At 48.0% G+C, this 14,098-nt stretch overlaps 1 protein-coding gene across 1 annotated transcript in view; it reads right to left on the reverse strand.

Moving 5' to 3' along the window:
* Nucleotides 1-4,855: 4,855 nt before the first annotated feature.
* Nucleotides 4,856-14,098, reverse strand: part of LOC140716062 (ubiquitin-like modifier-activating enzyme 1) — a 60,624-nt gene continuing 51,381 nt past the window's right edge. Inside the window, 8 exon segments of the mRNA XM_073028748.1 lie at nucleotides 4,856-5,810; nucleotides 5,812-5,854; nucleotides 6,192-6,292; nucleotides 7,428-7,530; nucleotides 8,258-8,454; nucleotides 9,240-9,332; nucleotides 11,828-11,916; nucleotides 13,350-13,539. Of these exon segments, the coding sequence (XP_072884849.1) occupies nucleotides 5,718-5,810; nucleotides 5,812-5,854; nucleotides 6,192-6,292; nucleotides 7,428-7,530; nucleotides 8,258-8,454; nucleotides 9,240-9,332; nucleotides 11,828-11,916; nucleotides 13,350-13,539 (909 nt within the window). The 3' untranslated portion in view covers nucleotides 4,856-5,717.

Consider the following 14,098-nt stretch of genomic DNA (forward strand, 5'->3'; position numbering starts at 1 on the left):
AGGAAAAACTTCTTCACACAGAGAGTGGTGAATCTGTGGAGTTCTCTGCCACAGGAAACAGTTGAGGCCAGTTCATTGGCTATATTTAAGAGGAAGTTAGATATGGCCCTTGTGGCTAAAGGGATCAGGGGGTATGGAGAGAAAGCAGGTACAGGGTTCTGAGTTGGATGATCAGCCATGATCATACTGAATAGCGGTGCAGGCTCGAAGGGCCGAATGGCCTACTCCTGCACCTATTTTCTATGTTGGGACCAGATTAGATGCTCAGAGATCTTGACACCCAGGAACTTGAGGCTGCTCACTCTCTCCACTTCTGATCCCTCTGTGAGGATTGGTATGTGCTCCTCTGTCTGACCCTTCCTGAAGTCCACAATCAGCTCTTTTGTCTTGCTGACATTGAGTGCCAGGTTGTTGATGCGGCACCAGGAGATCCAACCTTTCATCGTGTTATTATTCGGTTTTACCTGTACACCATGAAGATGCAAGTATCTGATCAGCCAATCATCTGCAGAAAACCCAGTGCATAAAAGCATGCAGGCATGGTCAAGAAGTTCAATTGTTGATCAGGCTAAACATCAGAACAGGGGAAGCAATGTGATCTTAGTGACTTTGGCCATGGATTGATTGTTGGTGTCAGAGGGGGTGGTTTGAGTATCTCAGAACCTGCTGAGAGGGGATTTTCATACTACAGTCACTAGAGCTGGGGTTCCTAACCCTTTAATGCCGTGGACCAACTCCATTAAGTGAGAGGTCCATGGACCCCAGGTTGGTAACCCCTTCTTTAGAGTTTACAGAAAATGGTGTGGGAAAAAACAGAAAAAGAAAATCCAATCTCTATCTTTTCTTTCAGTTAGTCCTGACGAAGGGTCTCGGCCCGAAACGTCGACTGTACTTCTCCCTGTAGGTGCTGCCTGGCCTGCTGCGTTCCACCAGCATTTTGTGTGTGTGTTGCTTGTATTTCCAGCATCTGCAGATTTCGTGTCCAGTGTACAGGAGTTGTGTGGTGGGCAAAAACAGTTTCTTAATGGGAGAGGTCAGAGGAGAATGGTCAGGCTGGTTCAAGGTGACAGTGAGCAGCTCTGAACGCACGGCGTTCCATCAAACCTTGAAGTGGATGGGCTGCAGTGGCAGAAGACCACGAACACACTCACTCACTCACTCAGTAGCCACTTTACTCGGTTCAGAAGGTATCTAATAAAGTGGCCACTGAGGATAATTTGTATATATTTTTTAAGAGGGTAAAATTAGACCAGGATGTCTATTGTAGTGCGAAGTTGGCCACTGTGTGTTACTGCCCCATGGCAGTTGTGCTGGATGGTTCAACGAACTGAATGGTTGAAGGGATGTACCTGGTACTGTGGGACTTGGAGCTCCTGAACCTCCTCAGAACTGGGTTTATCACTGATATTTGTCATGAAATTTGTTGTTTGCTTGCGACAGTACAGTGCAATACATAAATGTACTACAAATTACAGTCAGAAATATTAACGTATTAAATAAGCACTGCAAAAGCAGTGAGGTGGTGTTGATGGGTTCATTGTCCATTCAGGGTGGAGGGGGAAAAAAACTGTTCCTGAAACGTAGTGTGCACCTTCAGGCTCCTGTACCTCCTCCCTGATGGTAGTGATGCGAGCCCTTAATGACGGACGCCACCTTTTTGAGGCATTGCTCCTGGATGTCAGGGAGGCCGGTACCCAAGTTTACGACTTTCTGCAGCTTATTTCCAATCCTGTGCAGTGCCCCCCCACCCCCACCAGGCGGTGATGCAGACAGTTCAAATGCTATAGAGACAAGAGCAGAATTAGGATATTTGGTCCACCGACTCTGTCCTGCATGGAGTCATGTCTCTCCATAATGGCTGATTTATTATCCCCTCAATCCCATTCTCCTGCCTTCTCATAACCTTTGACCCCTGACTATTCAAGAACCTGTCAACCTTTGCTTCAAATTTACCCAATGACCTGGCCTTCACAGCCATTTGGGGCAATGAATTCTACAGATTCCCCTCCCTCTGGCTGGAGAAATCCCTCCTCATCTGTTTTAAAAGGATGTCTCACTATTCTAAGGCTGTGCTCTCTGGTCCTAGAGTTCCCCTAGATCTCCGGGCCTAGGTCCAGAGAAGGTGTTTTCTGTGATTGAAGGCCTGGATAGTGGATCCTCTCCACATCCACTATCTAGGCCTTTTGATATTCGATAATTTCAATGAGACCTCCCCCTTCCCCCACCACCCAAATTCCTCTAAACTCCAGAACCATTGAACACTCCTCGTACATTAATCCTTTCATTCCAAGGATCATTCACACTAACCTCCTCTGGACCCTCTCCAAAGCCAGCACATTCTCTCTCAGAAAAGGGGCCCAAATACTGCTGACAAAATTTCAAAGTGCAGTCTGACCAATCCCTTACAAAGCCTCAGCATGACATCCATGCTTCCCAAGTCCATCCGCACCTCTGATTTCTGAATTTACTCCGTTCAGAAAAGTCTTCAATCCTTCTACCGAAATGCATGACACTATATAATCACTGTTATTTCTTTTTCATGTGTACCAACTCCATGTCCTGTTGCTTTGAAGCGATCTAAAATAGAAAAGATTTCCTCTGAATCTCCACATATGACAAATGAGCCCAGGCTGAAGTGCTCAAAACTTGAGGTGACTTTACTGACAAGTAGGGACATCAATTGAACCATATGTCACTCAAAATATTGAAAGATGTCATTGTAGGTAGTGCAATGATATTGAATCACACGCCATTAATGTTGCACACAAGAAAGGATTTATGGAAGCGTATATTGAATCACACGCCATTAATGTTGCACACAAGAAAGGATTTATGGAAGCGTAGCACTTCACAGAGCTGATGACAACAGATCAGGGTCAATTCCTGCTGCTGCCTGTGAGGAGTTCGTACAGAACTGCGAGTTCCCTCCCCATTCCAAAGATGTATAATCAGAGTATGGGTTTGTGAACGTGTGCATACTCTACATTGGCACTGGAAGTGAGTGAGGCTGCCCCCAGCAGAATCCTCAGACTGCAGGTCAATGTGTTTCACTGTGTGATTTGGTATTTAATCTGATTTACCTGGAGTGTGAATCTCCTGGGGAGGGGAGCACCTCTGAAGGGGATTATTTCGTGTCCATTCTGGGGCAGCTCACTCACCTTTGGTCTCCATCAGCCACTCAGCTCTCACCTGTGGCTCCAAATCTGCGTGCAAGAGTGGCTGCACTACAGTACATCGATTCGACAGGCAGGTCTCATACCCTGGTGAGACAGGGACACATCTTGCTAGCATGTGAAGCCTGCTCCAGCAGACTGGGTGGATGAGAACGAGAGTGAGATTCAATGGCCAGGATAAGATGGCTCTGCAACACTACGCAGAGAGCAAAGAGAATGAGGACGCACAGTAGAAGTCATGGTCAACCAAGGAAAACTCTAGTTGTGATGACTACTTGTATCTCTGGACGTCTCTGGACGCAGACCTCCGAGGTCGAGAGTGGTACTGTCCCAGTGTGATGGCTTTTCCAGTTTAAAACTGCCCCCGCACAGGTTTCTACATGCAGTTCACATAATCTGAACTGCACGTCTGTCATTAGCAGATACGACAGACAAATCATTGTCAACCTGTCAGCAGTCCAAACAGGTCAGAGATGGTTTGAATCCAGACTCGTCTGGAGACTGCAGTGGTGGAGAAAATCATTTGTATTTCCCTCTCACACAATGGGAAGGAGAGAAGGGAAGAGTTGTGAATCGCTGCCACTGCCTTCTTCCCCTTGAAGGATCTCTGAGAAATCTTCCTTCGCACCAGCCTAAAACAATGTGCAGGACAGGCAGTTTTCTATGAAGGGGAATGAAGAGTTAACATTTTGGGCTGGGAGGGAAGGAGTATGAGCTGGCAGGCAAAAAGGGCTGAAGGAGGAACTGGACAGGAGCGGTCCGAGCGTGCTGCCCCACAGCTGGAGTATTGTGTACATTCCTGGACATCTCATACAGGGGCAGGTGCAGAACACCGACTGGGACAGAGCATTTCTGTTATGAGGAGAAACACAAAAGGCTGGGCTTGTTCTCCCTGGAATGGAGGCGGCTGGTAGACAAAATGATGAGGGGCAGAGAGTAGGAAACTTTGCCCCCATGGGTTTAGGGTGAGAAGTGTAGAAAGGAAGGATTTAAGAAGCATCATCTCTCTCCCCCATCCCCCCACTAACACCCAAGAGGTAAGTTTATGATCTGAAACGCTCTGGTAGACTCTCAGCACTGAAATATCAGGAGAAGACAGGTTACAAGAACTGATTAATACAGGTCAGCCAATACATACAGAATGGTCTGCAGTGAGAGCCGCTACCTTGCTGTGCCTTGCTGACCCAGTACCTTGCTGTGCTGGGTCAGAATGATTAAAGGACATCACCCGGTGGTGGAAGCTTCTTTTCCTTGTACACTGGGGTGCATTGGCTGGAAGGTGTAGCAGAGGGTTCACTGACACCACGTCCACTTGTTCATTCTGAGGCTGGGAGGCAGTGCATCACACTGACATGGAATACCAGTGGCTGCAGCCGGGCAGCTCCTCAGGTTTAGTCCTGTGCTCCCAGTATGTGGGCTGGTGGGTTTGCTCCTGGGCCCAGCCAAGACGCCATTCAGAGACAGGTAGCGGGCAGTCGAGGGCTCTGCCCGCCCCTCTTCTGGGGATACATTCATGCCCTGTGCCCCTGGGGAGGGAACATGAGGGATTTCCAGGAATGGCAGGATCCCAGGGAATTCACTATTTTATAGACAGCAATAATCATTTTAATATGAATTTGTTCATTTGATGTTTGTATTTTGTGTGAATAAATTTTGCTGGTTTTGTTAAAAAAAAGAAAAACTCACTAAACTCCATTTTATTTCATTTCAGCCACAGACTAAGTGCAATCTCAAAATCTGTGTATGGTTTCCATGGTAATATTTTAAACCAACCTTGGATAACGTAAAGACCTTCCCTTGGCCGACGTCCCGAAATCTGTGACACTAATTCCCCCCATACCCATTGTCAGAACAAATACAGGGGCAATGGGGTTGTAAGCGGGAAAGCCAATACAGGTTTCGCTCTCTCACGCACGCATTTACACACACACGCACGCACACACAAACTATGCACACAATTATGTGGTCACCCCTGCCACACTCTCCCTCCCCCCACCCCCACGCTCGCTCTCTCCCCATCAAGATCACGTGGGTAGAACTACGGCCAATTTACTACAGACATCACTAACCTGACAAACACAGAAGGGGGGAGGGGGGAGGAAGGCAGGGAGAGGGGAGAGGCAAAAGTTTCCTGGCGTGGGGTTGAAGAAAATAGGGCGGGGATGGTGCACAGTGTCTCTCTCTCCCACAGGGCTCACATCCCAGCACTCGACGGTGCCTGTAACAGTTAAATTAAAAGGGGAGTGAACTCAGAGCCGTGGGGAGGGAGTGTTGACTGCTGGACAAGGAGATGAAGTCCTGCATTCAGTTGTTGTTGTTGGGGGAGGGAGGAGGGGATGGTGTGGAATGGTCTTAGCTACAGTGTATGGCATGCTTACAGCTAGAGGTTGCTAAACCCTATTAGAACAGGGCTTTCGGGGAAGTAAAAGGGAGGAGAGGGACACCCACCAACCTCAGGAGCTGTGTGAAGGGTTCATGCTCAGGATTCAGCCCACCACCCTTGCCCCGGCAAACCTCCCTGACCATCCCTGCCCTGGAGCCCAATCAGCGCATGGTGTATCGCACATAGGGGACCTCCACGTCCTCGTCGTTCTCATCGTTACAGCACAGCTCGAAGACCAGCGCCTTCACGTGCTTTGCCGATCTTCTTCTTGGAGACTTTGGTGACGATCTCAGTCATCCTGGGGTTTGGGAAGAGAAGAGGCAAGTCAGAGCAGACACTGAGGCATTGGAATAGGATGGCGTCCAAGACACAGAATAGCTGGAGCTTAGACGGCAGAAACGCTGCGACAGAAATGGGGGGGGAGAGAGGGGGTTATTGAGGGTAGAAGGCTGTAAGGGAGGTAGGGGCTCACAGGACTGTCCCGTAAGGAAGGGGAGTGTGCTGTAATTGTCCCACTGGAAAGCTGGGATGAGAGCACTGGAATCCTTCTGAATGACAGTGGTAGCTAAATCCAGAGAGTCAGGGAGAAGGGGTGGAGGGGGAGGGACAGTCTTGGCTGGCACGCCCATACTTACGGTTGCTCAATCCTCTCCTTGAGCTTGGCAGCAGGCATGAAGAAGGAATAGAGCATTGAGACTCCCTGCGACAGCATTGTGATCTCCAGCTTGTGCTCATTCTGTTGAGTGAGAGAGACGGAAAGAGAATGAGACCTTCTCCCTCTCCCAGCCCACAAACCCCATGCTGTAAGTAATCCCCACCTGTAACTTGGGATCTCTAGTTCAGAGAAGAGGATGGTGCGTTCAGTGTCAATTACTTCAGATTATGGAATTCTGTGACCCCTTCTCAACTGTCTCAAACGCCAGCTCATCCATTACTGCCAGCTTTAACAAAACAGGCCAGGCAGAGACACGAGGGGTTGCAGATGGTGGGACCTGGAACTCAGCAGCTTAGATAAGAGCCCAAAACTTCTCAATATTCCAACTGCAGTCTGATCAATGCAGTGTTCCTTCTAAGGTGTGCACGTGCGCACGTCTTTTGCTACTGGTTGAGTGTATTTCACAACTGTACACATTTCCTTTTCCGGTTTCTGATGTGGATGGTGTTGATGATGGGCAGTTTGTGTTGATTGTCTGTAGGTTTTAGAATTGGCTTGTTTATGTTGTTTTCATTCAAATTATTCAGTTGCGCACAGGTTGTTGTCACTGGGCAGAAATTGCACAGCACAAGATTTTTGCACACACTGGTCATTACAAATAAGAGGGAACACTGGGCCAATGCCTTACACCCTTGATTTTATATTCTCAAAATGAATGCAAACTTTGCATCTGCCTTCCTCAGCACTGCCTCACCATGACTCGTGACCTCACAATCAATCTCGTCGTGGCTCCTGCAACACACTTTCTCTGTGCTGTAACACTGTGTTTTCATGTCGTTACGTACATTGGGCACCAGGTAGCGTAGAGTTAGCATGATGCTATCACAGCTTGGGGCGCCGGACGTCAGTGTAATTCCTCCCTGTGGAATCACGTGGCATTTCCTCGGGTTCTGGTAATCCAAATTGGGGGGGGGGGGGGGGGTTTAAAAAATGGGGGTAGATTTACAGCCTCTGATTAAAACAAATTAGCACATCATTTGGACGTTGGGACCAGGAAGAAATTCACAAATCACAGGGAGAACATGCAAACTCCACTCAAGTAGCAAGAGGCTGTGATCAGCCTGACTGGAGTTGAGTTACTGGGGAGGGAAAGGGTGGGCTGGGGAGCTTCTCCAGAACTATCCCAGCCCTCCAATACACACAGAGCAGTGCTTACCTGAAGTAATCCAGGGAACTGCTTGAGGGTCATTTCCTCTCCATTTCCCTTGACGCCTGTCACTTCAAAACGGTCCCACAGCGTCCACTCTTTTTCGTAGGTACTGTAGGGAAGGGTGGGGGGCAAGAAAGAATAACCAGTGAGCTCTGGGTATTCCCTGGACAGATACACGGTGTATCTGTGACAGATACTTTGCAACAAGGATGCCTGTAGAGGTCCCGCCACACCACCCCAAACTCTGTGACCCAACAGCTTCCTCAATCCTGGGCCCCGTAACACAACACACCTTCTGCCTGTAAACTGGCCCAGGAGATCAGAGGACAAAAGTCACCCCGGCCTCCCTTTGCTGTGACCTGATCTGTTCAAGGAGAACGATGGGTATCCTATGACCATCAGACACAGTAGCCGAATCAGGCAATTTGGAGCATCAAGTCTGTTCCGCCATTTCATCATGGCTGATTGATTTTCCTTCTCAACCCCATTCTCCTGCCTTCTCCCCCATTACCTATAACATTTTTACTAATCAAGAACCCATCAGCCTCCACAGTATCTCTGGCAATGAATTCCAGATTTCGCTACCCTTCGGCCAAAGAATTCCCTCCTCATCTCTGTTCAAAAGGGATGCCTTTTTATTCTGAAACTGTGCTGTCTGGTCCAAGACTCCCTAACTCTATGACAAGGGACTGTCCCACCCTTTCCAATGAGACCACCCACTCCCTCCCTCGGGAGACTTCAGCCACCATCACCTCGGGGGGGGGGTGTTGCCTTCACACCAAGCCTGAGTGACCTCATCACCCTCCCTGCACAGGGATGGATGCTCTTTCGCCAACCTTACCGTGTGCTTTGGTGCGGCAATTGGCTCGGAGAAGCCGAAGAAAGGCAGGGCCAGGTTGAGGAAACCATTCTTGAAGGACTCCAGCTTCTTCTTGCCCAGGACGATCTTGTAGAGTTCCAGGCAAACCAGTCCCACCACGGCCGCCGTGGTGGTGGCAATGGCTGGGATGATCTTGCCAGCGATGAGCTTGCTCTATGGCAGGGCGAGGGAAGAGAAAGTGGGCAGAGGGTCAGAGATGGGCTGCAACCAGATGTCCTCCCTTTCCCACCTCACAGAGCAGAGAACATGCCCTCTGGCTTGTACACAGTCCATGACCCTCCATTCCCTGGACGTTCACAAGAGTCAGAGAAAAGTACAGCACAGACATGGATACAGGCCCTTTGGCCCATCTAGTGCGTGCCATTTAAACTGCCTACTCAAAGGAGTTAAAGTACACAGTATAAATTATACTACATTAAGGCTTGTCTGCTTAGAGGCAGCCGCAAAGCAAGAAACCAAAAAGAACCAAATTAAAAAGAGACTAACACCCAGACAGAAAAAAATTCCAAATCATGTAAACAATAGAAGCAAGCCCTTAAACCGGGTTTATGGTCCTAGTGCAGTTCCCATAGCTCTCCATACGTCTACCAACCATGTACGTATCCAAATTTCTCTCAGACACTGAAATTGAGCTCATGTGTGTCACTTGTGCCGTTCCATTCTGATTGAACTCTGAAGCCCTGAGTGTAATACACTACGCTAACCTTACCTCACTATGGTGCCCATTCACCCACGCTCTCATTCATTTATATACAGCAGAACCGATCCAGCCCATGGGTCAACACATGGACTGTCATCCCAGAATAACACCCCACCCACAGTGATTCAGAATTTGCTTAGGAAATGGAAGACAAACTTCTAATTCACGGTGGATCTAATTTCTGGATCAGCCTGCCCTCAATCACCATCAGCTCACTCCCCCGTTCCACCCCACCCACCTTGTGCCTGTCAGCCGGTGGAATGTCGTAGTTCTCAGCTCGGAGATTGGAAGCAGCCACGATGAAATCCATGTGGAAGTTTGTGTCGTCATCCTGTCAGGAGAGAGGGGCCAGAGGGGAGACGATCAGAATTCATATTAATGTTGTCTTTCCGCTGTACTAATAAGCTGGCTCCAAATACAACATCTAGTGCAAAAAAGAGAGGTGCAGAGATTGTTGTGAAATAAATGAAGTGTCGATAACAGAGAAGGGGAGCTCAAAGTCAAGAATGTGGCTGCACCACAAGGTAACTGGTTTAGCATTCGGACAGCAGTGAGGAAGACGTTCTTGAATCTTGCATGTAGCATGCCTATAAAATGTATTCACTCCCTTGTAAGTTTTCGTGTTTTATTGTTTCACAGCATTGAATCACAGTGGATTTAATTTGGCTTTTTTGACACAGATCAACAGAAAAGACTCTTTCGTGTCAAAGTGAAAGCAAATTTCTAGAAATTGATCTAAATTTATTGCAATTATTAAATACAAAATAATTCATTGCATAATTACTCACACCCTTCAATCAGTGTTTAGTAGATGGACCTTTGGCAGCAATTACATCCCATTCTTCTTTACAAAACTGCTCAAGCTCTGTCAGATTGCATGGGGATTGAGACTGAACAGCCCTTTTCAAGTCCAGCTCTCAATTGGATTGTGGTCTGAACTCTGACGTGGCCACTCCAGGATATTAACCTTGCTGTCTTTAAGCCATTCCTGTGTAGGTTTGGCTTTATGCTTAGAGTCATTGTCTTGCTGGAAAACAAACCTCCCAGGTCGCAGTTCTCTTGCAGACTGCATCAGGTTTTCCTCCAGGATTTCCCTGTATTTTGCTGCATTCATTTTACCCCCTACCTTCACAAGCCTTCCAGGACCTGCTGCAGTGAAGCATCCCCACAGCATAATGCAGCCACCACCCATGCTTCACGGCAGGGATGGTGTGATTTTGATGACGTGCGGTGTTTGGCTTATGCCAAACATAGCGTTTAGTCTGATGGCCAAACAGCCCAACTTTGTTTTCGCCATACCATAGAACCTTCTTCCAACTGACTTCACAGTCTGACAAGCTCTAGCCGAGATTTCATGTGAGTTTTTCCCCAACACTGACTTTCTCTGGTGAAGCACCCCGGCAAAAGTTTTTGTATGCACAGTCACTCCCATCTCAACCACTGAAGCTTGTAACTCCTCCAGAGGTGGCCTCCCACACTAGACCCTGCTCTGGGCAGATTTACAGCTGTGTCATATTCTCTCCATTTCTTGATGACTGGCTTAACTGTACTCCAAGGGATATTCAGTGGCTTGGAGATTTTATTGTATCCATCCTTGGACTTGTGATTTTCAATAAACGTTTTTGTGGCGTTGCTTGGAGTGTTCCTTTGTGATCATGATGTAGTTTTTGTCAGGACACTGACTCACTAGCAGTCGGACCTTCCAGATACAGGTGTATTTTACTACCAGCAATTGAAACTCCTTGACTGCACGGTGATTTCCATTTAACCAATTATGTGACTTCTAAAACCAATTGGCTGCTCTGTGATGAATTGGTGTGTCATATTAAAGGGGCTGAATATTTAAAAATATTGTGTTTTATTTTTATATCTGTAATTAATATAGATCACTCTGTAGAAATCTGTTTTCACTTTGACACAAAAGTCTTTTTTTGTCGATCAGAGTCAAAAAAGCCAAATTAAATTCACTGTGATTCAATGTCGTAAAACAATAAAACATGAGAACTTCTGGGGGAGGGGGGGGTATAGTTTTCATAGGCAGGCACTGTATTTGGGAAGTGGGAGGAAACCAGAGCACCATGGGAGGCACCCACATGGTCACAAAATGGACGTGCTGCAGCTTTATATAAGGGGTTGGTCAGATCGCATTTGTGAGCAGTGGGAGAGTGGTAGAGGGTAGAAGGTCCAGATGTGGCTCACAAGAATGATCCTAGGGATGAAAGGGTTAATGCATGAGGAGTGTTTGATGTCCTGGGCTTGTACTCGCCGGAGTTAAGAACGTGGGGGTGGAGGGGTGGGGTGGGGAAGAGGAAGAATCTCATTGAAGCATATGGAATATTGAAAGGCCTAGACAGAGTGGACATGGAGAGGATGTTTCCTATAGAGGGAGTGCTGCAAACCAGAGGGAACCCTCCCAGAGTAGAAGGGCGTCCCTTTAGAACAGAGATGAGGGCGAATTTCTTTAACCAGAGAGTGGTGAATCTGTGAAATTCATTGTCACAGACAGCTGTAGACGTCATGTCATTGGGTATATTTAAAGCAGAGTTTAATAGGTTCTTGATTAGTAAAAGTATCAGTTATGGGGGAGAAAAGGGAATGAGGTTGAGAGAGATAATAAATCAGCCACGATGGAATGGCAGGGACTCGAAGGGCCGAATGGCCCTAGTCTGCTCCCACGTCTTACGGAAAACTTGAAAACTCCACACAGATTGGTGGAGGGCGGAATTGAAGCCTAGTCATTGGAGTTGTGAGGCACTGCACGCGCCTGTACTTTCAGCCAAACCACGAGCAAGTGCGGCAAGCGCTGGGGAAGGTGCAGTTCGGTACCTTTTCAAACTCGATGGGAAACATCCGGAAGGTGGACAGGGCCTCTAGGGAAGGCAGGGTGGTCTTCAGCTCCTCAAGACGGGAGTCATCTGCAATAAAACACCAAGCTAGTAAGAGGATCAGAGGATCTTCCTCAGAACCGGTAACGGGAGCAAGGACCCTGCCAATACAGTAGCAACGTACACCGATCACCCATCTCGTCAACATGTCCCCTCGCTCTCGGTATACCCACTGGACCTAGAAATCAACCCCTCTACATACAGTTACAGCGCCCCACAGCCAGAAACAGGCCATTCGGCCCATGCTAAATGTGAACGTACACCCATTCCATTTTCCAGCCCAGGGCCCACCCTTCTCTGCCTTGTCCAGCCACAAGCTCATCTGGATGCTTCAATCTTGTAAGAGTCTCTGCATCCATCACCCCTCCTCCCCCTATGCACTTCGGGTCCCAATACCGGATGTTGGGACTGAACCCAGTTCTCCTGCTCTGCTCCTGAGACACGAGTAGTAAAATACAGACCCATCATCCGGCTTCTATCGCGCAGGAAATTACACCAGATCACTTACAACTACAGCAGGCTTGTTCAGGGGAGCCAGTCAATGTAGTTATGTGAATGTCCACAAGGAAAAAATCTTGTATATGACATTATGTGCCGTGTCATATGACGTGGGTGATCATGGTCTTTCCATGACCGTGATTGTTCTTGGCAAATTTTTCTACAGAAGTGGTTTGCCATTGCCTTCTGGGCAGTGTCTTTATGAGACAGGTGACCCCAGCCATTATCAACACTCCTCAGAGATTGTCTGCCTGGCGTAAGGACTTGTGATCTGCACCGGCTGCTCATACGACCATCCACCACCTGCTCCCATGGGTTTATGTAACTCTGATCAGGGACTAAGCAGGTGCTACACCTTGTCCAAGGGTGACCCGCAGGCTAGCGGAGGGGAGAAGAGTCTTATCTCCTTTGCCAATCATAATGACATGCAAGTAATTTAATCATAAATTTATTTTGAACTCTGATACTCGGAGGAATACTGTCCAGGAAGGCAATGGATACAGGAAGATTACCAAGGATTTTGCTCAGGAGCGAGAGGTCAGAGGGAGAACTCAACAAAGAACAAGATGGTCTAGTGGTACAGAGACATAACCTCCCATTGACCACACTTGTGTTTTTCTCACACCGCCAAAGTTTTTCACCCCCTCTAAACTTGGGGTCTTGCCACCCAATCAGAAAGAAGTGGCCCCTCACCACACTCGGGAGCCTCGGAATTGGGGGGAGGGGGGGGGTAAGAGGAATCTTGCTGAAACCTACTGAATCAATTCCTCCTGCTGCCTTTATGTTATCCTGTAATCACAAGTTACTCCAGGGTGCTTCAGTGTCCTGCCACAGTCCAAAGGCATACCTACCAGTCGGTAGGTTAACTGGCCATTGTAAATGGTCCCGTGATTAGGCTAGGGTTAAATTCGGGGTGCTGGGTGGCGTCTGCGCTGTATCTCTAAAAGTAAAGAATAAACACTCACCAACCGAAGCGTTGGAGTTCTGGAGGTCCTGGTCGGAGACATGGATCTTGACACCGGACTTAGGGGTGAAAGTCGGCACCTTGACGCACTTCAGTATCTCAGCCAAGTTGCTCACATCACGGGAGCCCTTGATGCCATAGGTCTGGGCGAAGAGGTTCGCTGCAGCCATTACATAATCCATGTGGAGGGCCTGCAAATAGGATGGGGAGGGGTGGTATGCGTTAATACTGGATCCATACATCTCCTGCCAATGAAGGCTTGGGTGATAAACGTACCTGGGTGTGTTATGAGAATGGAGTTGTGGACTGAGAAGGTTACAGCAGGGATATGGGCAGAGAAACAGCAGATGGAGTTTAATCTGGACAAGTGTGAAGTGCTGCACTTTGGAGATCAAATGCAGGGAGAATGTGTAGAGTTAATGGCAGAGCCCTTATCAGCCCTGATGTACTTGGATCTGCACGATTAGACAGGGTGGTAACAAAGGCAGACGGCAAGCTTGCCTTCACTGGAATACGAGAGGTAGGAAGTCACGTGCAGCTGTACAAATCTTTCAGGCTGCATTTTGAGGTAAGCATGTAGATGTGGCTGCTTCATAGCCAGAAAGACGTGGAGGTCTTTGGAGAGGGTGAAGAAGAGGTTCATCGGCATGAGAGGTTGTGTAAACTTGTGCTGTTTCTCTCCCAGTGGTGGTGGCTCGGGGATCTGACTGAAGTTTATAATTTTTGAGATATGCAGTCAGTTCCTCAGTG

This window comes from Hemitrygon akajei, chromosome 24 (genome assembly GCF_048418815.1).
Source record: "Hemitrygon akajei chromosome 24, sHemAka1.3, whole genome shotgun sequence".
In the NCBI taxonomy this organism is placed as follows: Eukaryota; Metazoa; Chordata; class Chondrichthyes; order Myliobatiformes; family Dasyatidae; genus Hemitrygon; species Hemitrygon akajei.